Genomic DNA, 19736 nt, shown 5'->3' on the forward strand with positions numbered 1-19736 from the left:
TATCAGATATATGATTTGCAAATATTTTCTCCCATTCCGTAGTTGCCTTTTTATTTTGTGATGATTTCCTCAGCTGTGCAGAAGCTTTTTAATTTGATGTAGTCCCAGTTGTTTATTTTTGCTTTTGTTATCAAATCCAAAAAATCATTGCCAGGACTGATGTCAAGGAACTTACCCCCTATGTTTTCTTCTAGGAGTTTTATGATTTCAGGTCTTACATTCAAGTCTTTGATCCATTTTGAGTTCACTTTCGTGTATGTGTAGGTAGGGGTCCAGTTTCCTTCATTTGCATGTGAATATCGAGTTTTCCAAATACCATTTATTGAAGAGACTGTTCTTCCCCCATTGTATACTCTTTATACTTTATACTTCTCTTTATACTTTGTTATAAGTTAAATAATGATATATGCATGATTTTATTTCTGGGCTTTCTGTTCTGTTCCATTGATCTATATGTCTGTTTCTATGCCAATACCATACTGTTCTATACTACAGCTTTGTAATATATTTTGAAACTGGGCTGATGCCTCCAGATTTGTTCTTCCTCAAGATTGCTTTGGGTATTTGGGGTCTTTTGTGGTTCCATACAAATTTTAGGATTGTTTTTTCTCTGTGAAAAATGCCATTGGAATTTTGATAGGAATTGCATTGAATCTGTAGATCACTTTGGGTAGTATGGATATTTAATAATATTAATTCTTCCAGGCCATGAGCAGAATATCTTTCCATTTATTTGTGTCTTCTTCAGTTTTTTTCACCAGTGTCTTGGTTTTCCATGTATAGATATATCATTTCTTGGTTAAAAATATTCCTAAGAATTCTATTCTTTTTGATGTTATTGAAAATGGGATTGTTTTGTTAATTTCTCTTTCTGATAGTTCATTGTTAGTGTATAGAAGAAACACACTGATTTTGGTATACTGATTTTGTATCCTGCAACTGAAATTGTTTTTTGGGGGGTTTTTTGGGTTGTTTTTTTTTTTGCGGTACGCAGGCCTCTCACTGTTGTGGCCTCTTCCGTTGGGGAGCACAGGCTCCGTACGCACAGGCTCAGCGGCCATGGCTCACGGGCCCAGCTGCTTCGCAGCATGTGGGATCTTCCCGGACCAGGGCACAAACCCATGTCCCCTGCATCGGCAGGCGGACTCTCAACCACTGCGCCACCAGGGAAGCTCTGAAATTGTTTTATTTACAAATTTTAGAACAAGATTTTATATGTGAGAAAAAGAATTTCAGAATAATAATCAACCTAAGATCACACCACAAGATTTAGCCCAGGAGTGTGTGATTCCAAAGCTTTTAGCCATGCACTGTGCACCTTTACTCCACCAGAGAGGCTAGGGAGTGCTTCTGAAGGAGATATTCAGCGTTATGTACCAGCCATCATTGCCTTACTTGGGATTTTTCAGGTTGTTTGGACTGTGTCCCATGCTTTTCTGTCTGACTTCTGTTCTACCTCATCTCCTGCTAGTACTTCTCCAACCTCCCCCTGCATTCTAGGTACACTTTTTCTCTCTCTCAGTCCTTAAAGATATCATTGCATTGTCATCTGCCTTGCATTGTTTATGACAAGAAGTCTGTGTTGATTCTTAATACCCCTGTATGTGTGCCTTTTTAAAGATTTTTCTCTTTCACACTGGTTTACAGCAACTTGAATATAAAGTGCCTTGATTTTCTTTGTTTATCCTGCTTGGGGTTTATTGAGCTACGTGGATCTTTTAGTTTTTATCAGATTTGGCGATTTTTCGGCAATTATTTAGAAAGATATTTTTCTGCCCCCACCTCTCTCTTCTCGTTTCCTCAATACAGTGTGTTAAACTGGTTGATGCTGTCGCTCAGGTCCCTAGGGTCCTATTTATTCTCCGCCCCACACCCCCCGTACTTTAGATAGATGGCTTCCATTTCCGTCTTCAGATTTGCTGATTCTTCTGTAGTGTCTGATCTGCTGTAAAGCCTGGCCAGTGAAATCTTCACTATAAATATTGTATTTTTCATTCTCTAGCAATTCCATGTGGTTCTTTTCATACCTTCCATCTCTCTCCTTGTTGTGTTCATACTTTACTCTAAATCCTTCAGTGTATTTATAATACCTGTTTTAAAGTCCTTACCTGCCAGTTCCGTCATGTCTGGGTCTGTTTTTATTTTCCTGTTAGTTGTGAGTTGTAAGTGGTGGCATTTTCAGATGTCTAGTATTTTTTGGAAGGATGCCGTATATTTAGAATGGCACAGTGCTGGGTGGATTTTATGATCTTCCACTAAAAGAATGGTGATGTTTGTTTTGGCAGGCAGTTAAATGACTTGTGGATCAGACTTACTGGGCAGGTCTAGGGATACTTTAGCCTTTAATAAGGCTAAAATATGGCATTCTGGGGGGGGGGTCTGCTGAATGCCCCAGGTGCTTGGCATGGTTTTTCTCCTCAAACTGGGTAAAATTCAGATATCTTATTCTGTCCTTGGTGAATGCTAGGGCTTGTTCAGCTTGTGATTTCCTGGTAGTTCTTTGCCTGACCTCAGTTTTATCAGCGAATGTGCATGTAAGTACCTTGTCTAAGACTCTGCGATACAACTAAGCAGATGTCTGCAGGTCTCTCTCTGTGTAGAACTCTCGTCCCTGGTCCTCTGCCTGTACAAAGTCCAGCTGCCTTAGCCTTGTCAAACTCCCTTCCTACCTCCTCAATTTAGCAAGGCTGCTGTTCTGCTTGGGATCCTCCCCAGCCCTGTACCACGTGCCGTAAATTACCTCCAAGTAGAAAGAGCGTAGGGCTCAGCCTGCTTGTGCCTCCACCTCAGGGATAATGGTCCTAACGGCCTGTTGTTCTTATGTCTGAAAACAGTTGGTTCATATACTTGGCTCATTTTCTCGTTGTTTATGAGTAGATGGCAAGTTCCGTACCATTTGGGTGAAAGGGGAAGTAGCCGCTCATCCTTCTGTGAGTGTACCAGTTATTTGTCACACCAACAGGCCCTTACACATATGTCCACTCTGCCTGGGATGCACTCCTGCCATTCCATCTAGTGGATTCCTGTTCATTCCTGAAGGCTCAGAATAAGTGTCATCTTTCTAAGATTTTTTTTCTCTTTCCTTCCAATTAATTGCTCACTTGCTAAGTTATCAAATCACTTGATATATAACTTCACACTCATGTGTATTTATGCATACATATTCCGAAAATTATCTTTTGTCTTTCTCTTCCCAACTAAAACTTATAATTTATCTTCCTTGGCCTAGCACATAGCACAGGGCCTCTAACGTATTTGATTGATATTTGTTGAATTTGAATAGTGAGGGAGTAAAGATCCAAACTGGGCCTCTACATGGGATAGAAATGGAAATGCTGGTTTAGGTAGAAAAAGGAGTGTCTGGTGCCTAAGTCTGGAAGCTGTGATCCAGCTAAGGTGCAAGCAGCCAGGGAAAGTCAGTTACACTTAGCTTCTAAACATCGTTTATATGGCTCTGAATAATGTTGACAAAGAGATACTTACAGCTTTCTGAGGACCACTAACTAGAAAATTGAAATTCACTGTTCTTAATATTTTGTGTAAAAATCGTTTTGGTGGCAAATTTTTGGAAAAGCCCTTGAGTTAATTGTTTTGTAAAAGATATTTAGGTAAAAAGTTAAATGAATTCGTTTGTTTGTAATTTTGAAGTTGTGGAAAATAAGCACTGCTGGAGTAAAGTGTACTGTAATAAAGCTGTGGAAGTCTTGCTGTAGTGAAAGGGAGACATAGCAAAACTGCTGCTCGAGGACACACACACAGGTGTGAAGCACCTTCCTTCCCACGCAAACTTCTGTGTGAAGGAAGGTGCTTTGTGCGAAGTAGTTGTTAATATTCTTGTGTTTTCTGTTACCATACTTGACAGATGCTTTTAACATCTCAAGTTGTTCCTTAGTAAAATTTTACTTGGTTCCATTAGTTAATATGACAGTTAAATGGGTCAGGCTTAAATGTAAGTAGGATGAGATGATACGGTGGTCGTACGTTGTACCGAGAGGGTATGTTAAGTCTTACTGATCGCTCAAGGCTGGCTTTTACAGTTTTTTTTTATTACAATAGCCTGCATTTGAAGTACATCCTGGAAAATCTTTAGAAAACTAGTTTTGCGCTTCACATTTTGTGCTTATGTGAACTGCTTACATTCTTGGGAAAACAGAGAGGAAAACCCTTTTGTTAAAGGGAGAATGGGTAAACATCATAGTGGAAAGGACTAATAATAAATTGTTCTTAAACTTTAGGTGAAGAAATCCTTGTATTTATGTAAATTGACCGCTATTGAATTTTATTGTGGGTGGTGGTTTTGAGCTGAGAGGCCCAGAGGACAGTAAATTGAGAGACTGTGGCGAACTTCTGCAACCAAAATGCATTTGTCTGTCTCAGCTGAGGAAAGCAGGCAGTTGTGAGTGTAGCCTTCATGTGCAGGGCACTCCGTGGACTGCACATCGCATCCTGGCGCATCTCTAGCTGCTGCGGCCGAGTGCACTCAGCGCGTGCTACCTGCCTGCCCAGCGTACAGCACTGCCGGGCTGTCACTAACTTACTGCCTGGTTCTGTTGTCAACGCTCACCCTTTCCTTCCTCATGAGTTACGCATCACTTCAGCTTTGCCGGAATGTGTGATGGCCATTTTACAGTTAATTACATAAAAATTGTTTTGATGCTTTCATGTATGCTTTTCTGATACTGTAATTAAAATATAATTGTCAGTTGTATAGGTTTAACCAGATGAAAATTTGAATCAGCCAGCGAGTTATTTTCTTTCACTCTCACCACCTACAGCTTTTCAGCTAAACTTAAATAGGTTCTTAGCTGACTTTGGTGAAAATTTTTGTTTCCTTTTATAGACAGAATTTGGAAAGTAAGATTGCCCTAACAAAAAAAAAGGAAGGAAAGAACTAAATTATCTTATGAAAAGGAAACGAATGAGTAGCTTTTGTTTGACAGTAGCATGGCTGTTCGGAGATGCGTATTTCACATTAATTTTTATAACAACTTCATGGAAGCAATCCAGTCTTTTTTTAAAAAAAAAAACAACATAAAGGAAAATTTGAGATAGGACATGAGCTGTCAGTTATGGTAAGAACAAATTGTTAAAATATGGAATTTCTGCTGAAGGAAAAGAAAAATTGTAAATGATTTGTTTCTTTTATTGGCAAAATTATTCAGAGGAAAAAAAAAAAACTGAGGTGCTTTGGCCAGAGGGTGGAAGAAAGTTTAAGTTCCTACCGCTCTTTTGGTGAGCCTAGGTCATATCTACTGAAATTTCAAAAGCACATTCCTTTCACACCAGCAGTTTCATCCCAGTATCTACGTTGAAGACTACTTACTGACACAGGCGCTGACAGGAACCTTCACACACCTTCGCATCACAGCATTCTTTATAATCATGAATAATTAGGGGGGGAAAAAAAAACCTAAATGTCCTTCAAAGGGGAATGGCTAAATAAACTATGGTTTTTCTATTCACAAGTTTGCAGGAATTAAAAATTCTGAGGTAGGACTTCTCTGGTGGCACAGTGGTTAAGAATCCACCTGCCAATGCAGGGGACATGGGTTGGATCCCTGGTCTGGGAAGATCCCACATGCCCCAGAGCAACTAAGCCCACTAGCCACAACTACTGAACCCATGCGCTGCAACTACTGAAGCCCCTGCCTCCTAGGGCCCCGCGTGCCGCAACTACTGAGCCCACGTGCTGCAACTACTGAAGCCCATGCGCCTAGAGCCCGTGCTCCGTGACAAGAGAAGCCACCACAACGAAGAATAGCCCCTGCTCGCCTCAACTAGAGAAAGCCTGCCTGCAGCAATGAAGATCCAAGTCAGCCAAAAAATTTAAAAAATAAAAGATAAAAATTATGAGATAGATATAAAACCATCATGGAAAAGACTCTTAAGGCATGTTTAAGTAATTAAAAAAGTAATAGAACAGTATCAGAATGTTGCCATTTATATGTATTTAAAAATCCAGAAAACTAATATTTTTGTATGCATTTAAATATATTTTAAAAATCTGGAAGGTTGGGGTACACCTGAGTGATAACAGAGCTTACTTCTAAATGTAGCTCTGGACTGGGGGAAGGGTCTTCAATGGAGGGCATTTGCTTTATTTGCATTTTTTACAAAAACAATATTTTTATGTATTCTGTAACTAAAAATTCTTGAGAATTTTTTTACTTGAAAGTGTGTTAATATATTTTACTACTAAGGTTTAGTTCTTGAAGTTCTGAAGCTGATGTTTTTATTTAGCTTTGGAAATGCTTATCTGAGCTTCAATTTTTACTTAAAAATATTGGATTTCAGCATATAGATGGACGAAAGTTTACACACATTCACATTATAGTCTATGTAAATAAAGATACCTACTGTGTCTAAATATTAAGAACACAAAGGCTATTTTTAATGAGTCCTCTTCCTTTCTATTGAAAATGTGCTTCTCATCTTCTCTAGTGCTGCTGGGGGTGAAATCTTTGACCAGTGTGTTGCAGACAGAGAAGAAGCCTTTAAGGAAAAAGATGTTCAGAGACTCATGCGGCAGATTTTAGAAGGTGTTCGCTTTTTACACGCTCGTGACGTAGTTCATCTTGATTTGAAGGTAAGAGCTGAATTACTTTACAGTTTTGAGGTTGCTGGAGAATGACACTCTAGATGCGAGATATCTCACAGTGGTTTCCTCCAATATTTGTCAGGTTTGTGTGTTTTATTAGGTAACAAGGATATAAGAATTGAGTCATAACTTGTATCCTCTAGCCAGTTTTATCAGGGAGAGAATGCACATGTGCATACATAGAAAGATAAATAATAATACATTGCCCCGGAAATGGAGCTTCGAGGGTATTGCTGTGGTAGGTGAAGGCTTCCTGGTGGAGACAGGGCTTGAGCTAGACCTTTCCAAAAAGTTAGGATTTAGATAGGTAGAGAAGAATAGGAGAAAGTTAACTCAAAAGAGTTAGGAATACTTGTGATGTGTTTGGACAAAAATAAATGGAAAAGTTCCTTTGGAATTGAAAGGTGACGTAGGAGATATTGAAAGTTGAGAAAAGGCCAGATTCCTGGGGTTCACATGTCATGGAGTGATAGGTGACTTTTGAGCAGAAATATTTGAAAAGCAGTGTTGTGGAAAATTAGGCAGGCAGCAATAAATAAAATAAATTAGGGAATGAAAGCAATCAGAGGCAGGTAGATTTTTAATTTGAAATTGTCAAAGAAGGAAGGGGAGGAAGGAGGAGAGAAAATACAAAGGGTGGTATCAGTCACCATCCTTTCAAGTGACGCGGACGCCAGCTGAAAGCAGGGTAATCGAAAGAGGAACTTTCATTGGCTAAAACGTCCAGGGTAATTCTGGCTGCAGTTACAGCACTATTCATTCATCCAGGTATTGCCAGCACTTGGTTTTTCTTCAGTTCTCAGCTCTACCTCCTCCAAATGGCAATAAAATGGTGGTGAGTTAGATGCAACCGTTTTTTACCCTCACAACTGCCCTGAGACTCAGCAGGAAAGAGCTGCTCTCAGGTCACTGGCTCATTCAGAAGTCCTGAGACCCACTCAAACCAGCTTAGATCAACCCAGAAAGAATTGGTGCACTGGTCCAGGGTGCAGGGCTTTGACGGCCAGGCCAGTGCCATCGGTGTCATATGCACCCACCGAGAGGGGTCAAGCCCTGCTCCCAGCCCAGCGTTGATGTGGACTGAGAGTGGGGAAGGGATGGGTTCTCAGACCAGTTTCATTTCTCAAAGACTAGAGAATGGGCGCTCAGGGGACAAACAGTAAATGTCCATCGCAGGTATTCAGAGCATATTCCTTCAGGCAGCTGAGGAGAAAAGCGTCTAAGACCTCTGTTGGTTTTCCCATGGTTGCTTCCCTGTCAAGTCCAGGTGGGGCTTTGTGGAAGTGAGACAGTCCTCTAGCACAGAACACACCCCAGTGACTCCAGCGTCTTATCAGCCTTGTCAGCCAGAGGGGAGGGGGTGAGGAAGGAGGGTAACCTGACAGGGCCGAACCCCCGGACCCAAAACCACTTTCCTCTCCTGAGCTTCTGCGGCCTCGTCTCACTCACCTGCCCATCCACCCTGACCCCTGCCGTCGTAAGCTTCCAGCAGAAAGGAGATGCTTTCGGCAGTGGCTCTCCAGCTTTGACCCGGGTCAGGGTCACCTGAGAGGCTTGTTAAAACAAATTGCTGGGCCCCAGCAAGTTTCACATTCAGGGCAGGGCCAGGTGATGCCAGTCCTGCGGATGCAGGTGCCACTCAGCTGCTGCTGGATGGCACACTCTGTGACACCTCATACACACCATACTGTACACGTACCGTACTGTACACGTACCGTGCTGTACACGTACCATGCTGTATACATACCGTGCTGTATACATGGCAGTGTTTAATCCCTTTTGCACGAAGGAACGCTCTCGAGGAGTGTGTGGTGTATATAACCAGGAAGTGACTCCATAAGTAAACTTGATCAAATTCCATTTGAAATTAGGTGGAAAGGTAATAGGTTATCCTTCAAATGCTAGTTTCCTACAGAAAAATACAGGGGAAAGGAAATTATATGGAAACCTTCTTGTTCTTTTCTGCAAGATGCTAATATTTCATTTTGTTAACAGTTCTTTTTTTCTCCGGGACACTGATTTCTTAGTGTAGTGTCTAAAGTGGGCGGTTACAGCACGGTGCCATTTTTTGAAGGCAGGTGTGGACATTTGTGCACCCACGAGTAGTCCCAGGAGGCTGATGCTGCAGTGGCCTTAGGGATCACCTAGGTGAAACCCTCAGAGCATGCGCAAGGGAGCTGGGGCTTTGTTTTGTCCCTTTAGCACATCGTATGCATTAGAAATTCAAAGATCCTGGGTGCGGGACACAGCCACCGTGCTTCGCTCAGGAACGCTTGCCAGGAAGAGATGGTCTCTGCAGTCCAGACTTCAGTGGACTCAGACTTTAAGAAGCCTCAGGGCATCCCTGGTGGCGCAGTGGTTGAGAGTCCACCTGCCGATGCAGGGGGCACGGGTTCGTGCCCCGGTCCGGGAAGATTCCACGTGCCGCGGAGCGGCTGGGCCCGTGAGCCATGGCCACTGAGCCTGCGCGTCCGGAGCCTGTGCTCCGCAGCGGGAGAGGCCACAGCAGTGAGAGGCCCGCGTACCGCAAAAAAAAAAAAAAAAAAAAAAAAGCCTCAGTTAGTACCAGCCGTGAGGAAAATGTCCCCAAAGTAATATCTGTGCTAAGCCTTCTCTCATGTTTGGTTTTACACACTTAACTTTGTAAAATCATACATTTATTTCTATGACGTTTTGCTAGTTTTATGATGTAAAAACGACCTCCAGGAACAGAACACCAATTTAAATAATATCACGTCTATAGGAAATGAGCTTTCAATTTATGGCAGCTCCACCTACGACGTTATTCAGAAAAGGAGCTAATTAGGTAGCGAGTCAGACGGGTTGCCAACACCACGTGTCATGCATCTTTGATGTTACTTGAAAGCAGTCAAGAGTGAATATTAAGTTCTTGAATACCAGGTTCGACTGTGTATTTACACAGTGAAATTATATCCCTGTCACCCTAATACACTCAGTATAAATCGTATCCTTTCTCCCCAGTGCACTCAGTGTAGAATTCTTTCCAGCTTTAATAGAGGCTTTGATGATGGGCCTTTGATGTTGGAAACAGGACTTTCCATGTTTCCTAGACCCAGAAGAGCTAGAGGACAAGGTGGCCTGGAAGGTTCTCAGCCTGTCTTCTGCCCTCACACTCTGCACACGTGCAGTCAGACTTGTTTCTCAGTGAACTCTGGAGGGGAAAGGTTGGAGATGGGGTTGGAAAGGCAGCAGTGCAGACGGGAATGATTTCTATCAAAAGGTCATTTCCAAGTTGATTTCCATGTCCCCTGTGAGTCTGGACAAAGAGAGTCTGCTGTCCTGCATCTTTTAACAACCGTCTGCCCAGTGATGATTTGTTTATAATGCTGACTCTCAGTCTCTATCAGAGCCTGAAAGACGAAGCTATAGAGCTAAATGTGTTTTCTTACGTTTTAATTCTGTGAAAAGTGATAACCCCGGTATATATGGGAGCTTTGAGTCAGTAGACCATTTATTCCCCCTTATGGTGAAAATGGGCAGTTCTCATCCCAGAGACAGAAGTTAGTTAGAATAACTATTATAGTTGCCTCTTTGAAAAGTGGTAATTGACAGAACGGGAAATACACTACTCACTCCGGTCAGACCCCGAACGGTCAGTTTGCCAAAAGACTGATTCGCTGAAGACTCTCAGCCAGATGCAGGCAGGCCTCAGAGATGTGGCGGGTTTGCTTCCAGACACCACAGTAGAGTGAATATCGCAGTAAAGCGAGTCACACCATCTTTCCCAGTGCCAAGGTCACTGATCACAGGTCAGCACAACAAATATAATGAAAAAGCCTGAAATACTGTGAGGATTACCAAAATGTGACACAGAGACTCAAAGTGAGCAAATGCTGTTTGAAAAACGGCGCCAAGGCTTGCTCGACGCAGGGTTGCCTCACACCTTCAATTGGTAAAAAACGAAATAGCTGTGAAATGCAGTAAAACAAAGTGCAGTAAAACGAGGCAGGCCTGTATCTTCAGCTGAACATGGGAAGTTCTTTAAGGAGTAGCAGATGCAGATGTTGGGATGTTTATGCATCTACGAAAATTGAAGACACTGAAGTGTGTGTGATTAAGGGAGAGCCCATTCCTTTGCACGTAAATCATGGCAGGACTGACAAGTCTCAGTAACAGCAACTCTGCCAGAGTCAGGACAAGCTCCAGGCTCGAAACCATCTCAGTAATTTGCTGAGCTAGTCACGGGTGTAATGGCCTGCTTTTACATCAGTCAAGGGGAGGACTGACCAAAAGGGGCACAAAAAAATCCAGTCTTAAAATCCAAGGCTGTTTGTGTTCAGATGGTCTTGTACTGGTCAGATCTTCCAGCAGTTCTGTACTAGGTATTCAGTCATTAAACCCGTCCACCCTGTGATATGTATAATGGGAAGCAGAGGAGCAGACTAGGAATTAGAAGCTGGAACTTTCCCATCTGAGATTAAGTTGATCACTGATAGTTTAAGCATCAATGTTTTACTTGAAAGAGGGGTAACGTGTAACATTTCTAAACAGTTTCCCAAATTTATTTAGACAGGATTATTAACCTATTTCTATACTCTGACCTGGGTTTTAGTGCATAAAAAGTCAATTTACTTGAACTTTCGTGGGCTGATAAAATGTTCCTTAAAATGCTGTCCATGGTACCTGAAGCCTTATTGAGCAGATTAGCCTCAAGTCTACAATGATCTCATCCAGTGGTGATTGCTCAGTAAATGGTAGATTATGTACAGAAGTGAAGCTACCCAGATAAATAAAAGGATTCCCCCACGAAGCTGAGAAATAAGATTTTAGGAGCACTCCTCTACTCCCAGTTGTCTATTTGGGGACAGGTTGTATGTTTCCCACTTATTCCACTCTCATTACCTCTCTGTGGCCCTTGTATTTTTCTCTTTTTACCACTTGGGATGCGTGCATCTTAAATAGAACTAAGTATTGAGCCGCAGCCTCTGTCATGAACTGGATTCCACAGAGAGGAGGTCTAACTAAGCTGTAAATGTAAAGGTACTTATCTTTGTTTTAGCACATGTTTTCAGAAACTGATGGATATTTTCAGAAATGACAGAGATTATAGTCTTATATTTTATTTAGAGGAGTAAGGTCTACTTTAAAAACGTACCTGTAGTCAAACCAGGGCACAGTTGGACGAGAGGACATAATAAACGTTAACTGTGAAGTTCCGAAAGCTGTGATTTTATGAGACGTGTGTTTTTTCTAGCAATCTCTCTTTCAAGGGTTTAACGTCTCTCACTTTGGCAGATTATGGATGCTGTGACTAAGCCTTGATTTCAAATACTAAGGTAACATTTTAATAATTTGGTCACACTACTACAGAATTTACTACATTACCACCAAACCAACTAGCTTTTGCGTAATAACTAAAGAAAGCATTTCCCATGGAACGTAAAGAGTAAACAAAATGTAAGGGAAAGATGTTTAATCTACTTTAAGGGAACAAATACTATTTAAAAACATTCCCAGAATGAGCAGGTCTTGTTAATCACAAATGAACCTTAAAAAGATCTGGTAATTAGCAGTATTTCTCTTGGCGTTTTTGATGTACTGGGAAAGGCAAAACACGTGCAGTGATGAATGTCTATTCAGAGCCAGACTCCTCTCATCTAATTTGCCTGAATAATGATGTTTGATTGTACTGTAGTATATCATTCATGTAATACAACTAAAATTGCCTTGAGAAGTCTGGGGCCTCACGATCGTGATGTTACATAGGATTTTTTCCTGAAGAAATAGCTAGAAGCTAAGTAAAAAAGAGAATGTTGGCTTTATAAGGAAGTTTATGTTACCAGAACCTCTACAGTTAGTTTGTCATTGAAAAGAGACATTGATTCTAACGCTGATCAGTTGAGCTTCTCAGTCTTGGGTGGGGGGCACTCTATCTGGTTTGGGTATCTGTAACCGTTGAGCACGCGTCTGCAGTGGAAGCTTCTACAGTGACAGCAACTTGTTGTTTTGGTCTTTCATTCAGTTTTAAGTTTTTACTGTAGCCAGAACTGTCTGTGATTTACAAGAAAAAGACAAAACAGGTTTTTATACAAAATTAGAGATGATACTGAGCCACAGTGTGGTTGTTTCACTGTAGGCAGAAAAGTCTTAGTTATTTTGATGAATTTGTTTTCAAAACAAACTATCATTCCATAATTGCATAGTGGTAGTAAATTAGGACAGTGGGTAAGAGACACTAAGAATTCCCTGACCGTTTCTTGGGGTGTCATTGCATCTTTTTTTTCTCTTAAGGAGTTTAACGTTGCACCATCAACCCAGTGCCACTGGCCACGTGGTGCTTTAGAGCACTTGGAACGTGGCTCGTCTGAACTAGGTTGTGCTCAGAGTGTGAAATCCACACCAGAGCTCCAGAGACTTAGTATGAAAAAAAGCAAACTATCTCAATAATTTCCCCTATTAATTACATGTTGAAGGTATAACCTTTTAGATATACTGAGTTAAATAAATACATTTAATTTCACCTGTTCCATTTTACTTTTTGTAATATGGCTACTAGGAAACTTTAAATTACCTTTCCATAGGCCAGCACTGGCTTCAAGGGTATCAGAAGAGATTTAAGTCAAAACCACCGGTACTAGATCTCTTAGCCTTTCCATTTGTTTTTCAGCCTATTGTAAGCTAGCTTTTTCTCCCACCATTTTACTAAAAGTTCCTTTCTTTGAGTTCGCTCATGGTCATCGTTCTTCCCCTTGTCCCGTCTGATGGCGCTCTTCTCCCGGTTTCCTGCTCTAATGTTACACCTGGGTTCTCGCTCGCGGACCAGTGTCTCTTCTCTTTCCTGACTCCTGGTGTTTACCCCGAAACGTAGTTATCAGCCATCCTTCCTCTCGGCCCACTTCTCTTCTTGCGGTACACTCTTCTTCTCATTTGCTTCCATGCTTTTAGCCTTTCCTGTGTGCCACAGGCCCCCAAAGCCGTGTCCTTGGCCTTGCTGTCTCTCCAGGCTGAATTTCCAGCTCTCCTGGCTGGTCCTGGGAAAGCTGAAGCGATGGTCCTCTCTGCGGACCCCGTGTGTCAGTCAGCGAACGACACCGTGCCCTCTTCCTGCCCCCGCACGGCATCAGTCATGACGGCCTGTGGATTTTGCCTCTGTTACGTGTAAAATTTCTTTCCTTTCATTCCATGCTTCATCATATCTTCCTCACTCTGTCTCTCTCCCCCTAGAGACTTTTAAAAACAGGCTAAAGGCACGTTTTTCAGAAGGCTGTTTCCAGCTGCGTGGTTGTATTTGACAGTCCCTTGCACATCGTGCTGTGTGCTGGCTCCCCTGTGTACTTTGGCCTGCGGTCTTGCCTTTCCCTGGAATGTCCTCTGTCCCTCCCCTTGCTCTGCCTTCTGCCAGGCACTCCTGAATGGCCCACAAAGCCCTGCAAGTCCTGTCCCCCAACCCCATTTCCTTCCAGCCTCACACCTGTCCCTCACCTCTGTGCGCGTCTTCAGCTCGCAGTTCTTCCCTCTGCCACCCCCAACCCCGATAGGCTCCGCCATGACTGGCTCCTTCCTAACACTGGTTTGCCCTCAAGTACGCCGCCTCCGGGAAGCCTTCCCTGACTGCCCTGGAAGTGGCATCCGCACACACACATACCCGATGGGCACTCTCTCGCTCCTTCCCCCACTCTGAGTTCTCTGTAGAGCTTAAAACAACCTGAGGTGGTATTATTTATTTGTCCTGTTTTGACCCTGTTGGAATATAAGTCTCCAAAGGAACGGAGGACTTGTTTTCTGCCATTTCCTCAGGTCACAGCTCACTAGGCAGTCAGTAAAACTTTGCGGAATAAGTGGTGAAATCCTTTTTCCCTGTCAGGGCTGCTGCCCTACCTCCTCAGGAACCCTCCAAGGCAGAATCATTCCGTCTTGTTCATTTCTTGCCTGAGTGCTTTGTCAGCTGCAGCTCCTGAGCTAGTTGAGCCCGACAGGCCCATCTGTCTTCTGAGTATGAACTCGGGACAGTAGGGGCTTGGCATTACTCATAGTTATGGTACCACCTGTCTTGACACAAAATAGAGACCCTTTAAGGGTTTCTTTGTAGTTAGTCACCTTTCCTCTTCTCACTTAACTGGGCGAGTAGCAGTGCGGGCCTGCCGGGTGCTGGGCCCTGAGCCCGGTGATGTCACCATGGCCAGGACTGTGGCTCCTGTTCCCACTGAGCTGTAGCCTCTTCCCCTCTGTTTCTGAATCCAGACTGAGATAAACCTACAAGCCTCTTCATAATAGAAAAGAGTAGGCCGGATGGCTGGCTCGACAGTAAGACCCGTGTCAAAGAGAGGGCCCCCCTGTACCTCAGCATCCTCTGTCATAGGGCAGCCCTTCACGTTGCTGCTTCCCTGCCGTGTTAGGTCTTCTCGCCAAGTTGACAGTAGGCAGAGCAGAACAGAGAAGAGCGTCCCAGGTGGCGGGGGTACGATGACAGACATCAAAGGGGAGAGGTTAGGTGAAGAGTTGGTTGAAGGGACCTGAGCCAGAGAGAGAGGCTGGGAGTCCAGAGGGGCAGGTGGTCGTCGGCCTTGGGTGCAGGTGGAGGTGTGGGGTGGGAGTGGGGCAAGGAGAGGGGGAGCCTCCAGATCAGGCGCTGGGGGCCCAGCAGTTAGCGGGCGGGTCGCAGGAGACGGGCCAACAGCAGCAGCCGGGGAGTTAGCAGGAGAACCAGGACAGTGTTCTGTTCTGGAAGCCGAGAGAAAAGGAGCTGGTGAACAGGGAGGGAGCAGCAATGTGAAGCGCCACTGAGACGGCGCAGGTGCTCAGAGGAGAGCCCTGAGGGCGCCCTTGGCTTGGACCGACCTGGGTGGCGACGAGAAGACGGAAGCCGGAGGCCGGATGGAGCGGTTGCGTGGAAGTGGCAGGAGAGGACCGTGAACATCACTGCCACCCTCTAGAGAACCGCGCGGCGGCGGAGACCGAAACGCCTGTTAACAGAACAACGTGTTTTGTACGAGACGCCGGGGAGGCGAGAGGGGCCGGGGGAGGGGAGGGCAGAGAGAGCTTCGCAGAGGAGACGCCACCCTGTGCCGGAGGGAGCCGTGAGGATAAATTTGCCAGGCCACCGGGGAGGGGCCTTCCCGAGCAGAGGCCTGAGGTGTGGGCCGTGGGTCTTGTTGAGGGACTACAGCCCGACTGATTTGGAGCGCAGACTCCCCGCAGAATGGTGACAGGAGAGTCATCTAGAAAGGGAGGGAGGGGCCGGAGCACGGAACATTCTGGACGCTCTAGTGAAGTACTTATACTTTATTGGTGCCAGTGTCCTCAGTTCACCTTTGGAAGTACTCTTAACGGCCAAAGACAGTAAGCGCCGACCCATTCTGAAGCGCGCATAAGCCTCTTTCAAATCTCATATTTTATTTTAAAAATTGGGATGAATTTTACATTCTAGTCCGTGATGTATCAGCTTGACTTTTTATGCAAAGATGTCCTAGTTATTTTCAGCTGAGCAAAAATGACTCCAGGAGTGCGAAGCTCATTGGTCCTCTGGGTGGCGCTTACCACCGCCGTGTACATCCAACCCGCCCCGTCCCCACTGGCGTGTGTCTCTTGGCGAAGAACAGCCAGAGGACCACAGGGAGAGTATTACGATCAGACTTAACGATATGGGAAGGTTGTCGTACGTGGAGGATGGGTTGAAGGTGGGGAAACTACAGACGGGGGTGGGTAATGAAATCCCAGATTTCATGCAGTGGGAATACTGAGATTTAGGAAATAGAATTTGCATGACTGGTGGCTTCACTAGATGTGAAAGTGGTGGAAAATGAAGGGTACAGAGAACTTTAGGACGATTCCCCAGTGTCTGACTTGAGCACTGAGGCTGGGAATACAGAAGAGAGCAGTGGGTTTGGTGCCCGAGGTGTGTATTGCATTGAAGGCCTTGCCAGGCGAAAGGATCCGATTTTAATTGGCGCTGTGGGTCCGGAGAGGGCTTAGGGTAGAAGTGATCAGCATGGAAGTGGTGGCTAAAGCTTTGATAGTAGATGAAATTGCTGATAGATAGAACGCAGAGTGTCAGGAGAAGAGGGCCAGCCAGCAAGAGATCTTGGGCAACACCACTGTTTAAAAGCAGAGCAAAGAAAACAGTCGTGAGAAAAATGGAGAGGGAGGAGTAGATCCAAGAGGGAATATAAGGACGACCAGTAGTTCCAAATCGTCCCGCCGTCAGTGCCTGCAGGAGCCCCACTGGACTTGGTGGGCCTTCGATTATTAAAGACATGGTGACCTTAGTGAGAGCAGGTCGAGTACAGGGGGCAAATCCCGATGCAACTGGATTGAGATGACCTCGCTTTCAAGAAGTTGAGCTTTGAGGGAGTGAGTGTGTTGGCTAGAAAGAGATGCAGGGTCATGGGGGGAGGATTTTTTTTTTTAAGTGGTTTGGTTTGGTTTTTAAGATGGGAATAGATGCACAGTTACATGCTGACGAAGAGCCGGTATAAGGGAAGAGATGCTACGAGGCCTGCTGCCTTACACACAGGAAGTACGCTGTAAAAACAGCTGTCTGACAAATGACTGTCTACTGTTAAATGTCTCGCTCTCAGTTCCACAGGTGAAATTTGTATGTTTTATGGGCTACCCGCTCTTTATGCTCTTCATATGCAATCACGGTTTATTAATTTGGGGGGTGTCATTTTGTAGCCCCAGAATATTCTGCTGACAAGTGACTCTCCACTGGGTGACATTAAGATTGTTGATTTTGGTCTTTCACGAGTACTGAAGAACGGTGAAGAGCTCCGGGAGATTATGGGCACTCCCGAGTACGTGGGTGAGTATTCCCGAGAGTTGCGTGTTTTGTGTTTGGGGTCAGGCATCCCCCTCACTGGGGAACCCACATGTGGCGTGATGAGTGGTGGGGCCTGCCGTCCAGTGTGGTGAAATTCTACCATCAGAGATCCCTTCCTTTGTATTAAGTTAAAAAATGGAAAACTTTAAAGAGTAAGGTACCAAATTGGCGGTCCCTTTCCTGGAGGGCTAAGAGAAGCCGAAGGGATTTGCTTCTACAAGGAACAGGAGAGGATGTCAGGTTATCTGAGGGTGGAAGGATATTTAACAAGCAAGGCGCTTTCAAGAACTGCAAGTTGGTAGAATAAACACTGTGAAAGTCATTGCAAGCCCTGTGATTGCACAGATGTGGGAAACAGAGGGCATTCTGCTGGGTTGATGCAGGGCTGACAGCTTCTGGCAGAAAGAAAAAGAGAGCAGCCGAAGTGATGAACCATGGCTTCTCGGTTTGGTAGAAAAAGTGGTAAACTATGACTTTTTGGATAGACTGGAAGGAAAATGGAGCATAAAAGAATTAGTGGTTGGATAAGGTTAAAGAAAAAGAGAGATTTCTGTAGAAGAGCAAAGCAGTAAAATAATTTAAAGGTGTGACCGGGGATTACAGTTTTATCATTTAAAATGTTCGAGTAGAAAGGGCTCTTTGTGATTACAAGGCCTTGGATGTAGCTCTGCAAGGTCAGCTTCTTTAGACCAGGAGGTCGAGAAGCGCGGGTGCCAGGCCGGTAGGGTCCTGCACATCAGTGTGGAAGCTGCCCAGGGTGATGGCAACCCGGGGAAGAGGATGGCTTTTGTGTCCGTGGGTGAGAGCATCATTGTGACCGTGAGTAGAGAAGGCTGTGGCCCGGGCCTGGGGGGAAGAAGGAGATCTGCCTGAGGGCAGAGGTGTGAAATGGGCGGACAGGCCGTCTCCTTCTGGAAGGCCTGGGGGCGTGGCAAGGTGGTGGTGAAAGGAGAAGAGTAGTCCTTGAAGGAGCCCAGGACGGTGGGAATTTATGTAGGAAGGAAAAAAGGATTCCAGGGGGACACAGAAAGTCCCGGGGGACAGGTCGGGTTGAGGAAAACAAAGCTGTAGGGCAATGACAGTACAAAAAGTACTTCGAAGTTTTAAAATACTTTCTAAAGTCCTGCAGTTTGAAACAGCAGAGCCTTTATTAATTAGGTAATAAAAGACATCGCAGGCAGAAAAACACCCTTCAAATAGTGTGTGTCTTTTGTGGACTAGAACACAATTTCCAGCACGCCGCCTGGCACGTCTCACGACCGCGGAGTTAGTGTTAGGAATGCGGGTTAACGCGCTGCTGCTTCAGGGGAAGCACCCGCGAAGAACGGGAGGCCTTGTAAACTGGAAGAAGCACGGGAGGCTGCCGGGCGGAAGGGCTGGGGGCCGAGATGCCCATAGGAATTACTGCCCTGAATGAGTTTCTGGGAGGTTGTTTGTTTTGCTTCGTTTCCCTCCGATGCTTTCTGCTCTTTGGTAAATTCTAAATTTTCTACCAAGAGCTTTTTTCCCCCCAAAAACAAAGCTGTATTATGATAAAAGCAGTACAAGCCAAAACTACACATAACTCAGAAGGATATAATACAGAAAAACAGGCGGCACTCCTGTCTCTTCGCCTGGCCTGCCTTTTAAAGGGGCCCCCCGTGCCCCCCAGCCTCGCCCCAGCCTTTCATACGCAGAAAGGGCTGCCTGGGTGTGTGCCCCTTCGCACTGGCCAGCCGCGGGACCTCGGTCCCCAGCTCTCTCTATACCTCACGGTCCTCTGTCCACGAAACGAGGCTGTGGAAGTCCTACCTCACTGGATCTGCTCTGTCACACCCTCACGTCAGCGCTCAGCACGTAATAAACACTCAGAAAAGGAAGCTAATGTTATTTTCTTCCCCACTCCTCCCACCATCTACTGCTCTCTCGGCTCTGTTGTACTTTTTCCCCACCAGTAATTTGGATACTCTGCATTTGATTTTAAGTTTCCTGGTAGTGTCTTTTAAAACTTTCTTTTTCTGTTTTCTTTTTTTGGCCATGCCGCATCACTTGTGGGATCTTAGATCCCCGACCAGGGATGGAACCCCTGCCCCCTGCGGTGCAAGCCTGGTGTCCTAACCACTGGACCGCCGGGGCACTCCCTCTTTTATAACTTTTAAATAACAGTCGTAGCCTCTGCTTCTCAGCTCGACAGCTTCAGATAGAAGTAGGGAAACCAGTATCCCCTACACCTCCCGCTCTCCTGGGGCAGGCTTATCTCCCACTCCTAATGCATGTGCAACTTTCAGTGTTTTGGTTTTCCCCAGAACATTTTCATTCCCTTTTTTTTATTGTAATTACCCCCGTTTTTTTAGGCTTTGATCTATTTTTCAGTGGTTT

General features: G+C 44.8%; 1 protein-coding gene across 3 annotated transcripts in view; it reads left to right on the forward strand.

Annotated features, from left to right (window-relative positions):
- STK17A (serine/threonine kinase 17a) overlaps nucleotides 1–19736 on the forward strand; it is a 46747-nt gene that overhangs the window by 15404 nt on the left and 11607 nt on the right. For all 3 annotated transcript variants that reach the window (XR_004351452.1, XR_004351451.1, XM_032643277.1), the window contains exons 3-4: nucleotides 6442–6586; nucleotides 17234–17360. Coding sequence is in view for 1 of the 3 variants with exons in the window: in XM_032643277.1 (XP_032499168.1) it covers nucleotides 6442–6586; nucleotides 17234–17360 (272 nt within the window). In the remaining 2 variants the exon portion in view is untranslated. The remainder of the gene's footprint in view (nucleotides 1–6441; nucleotides 6587–17233; nucleotides 17361–19736) is intronic.

The sequence above is a fragment of the Phocoena sinus genome, chromosome 9, assembly GCF_008692025.1.
Source record: "Phocoena sinus isolate mPhoSin1 chromosome 9, mPhoSin1.pri, whole genome shotgun sequence".
NCBI lineage: Eukaryota > Metazoa > Chordata > Mammalia > Artiodactyla > Phocoenidae > Phocoena > Phocoena sinus.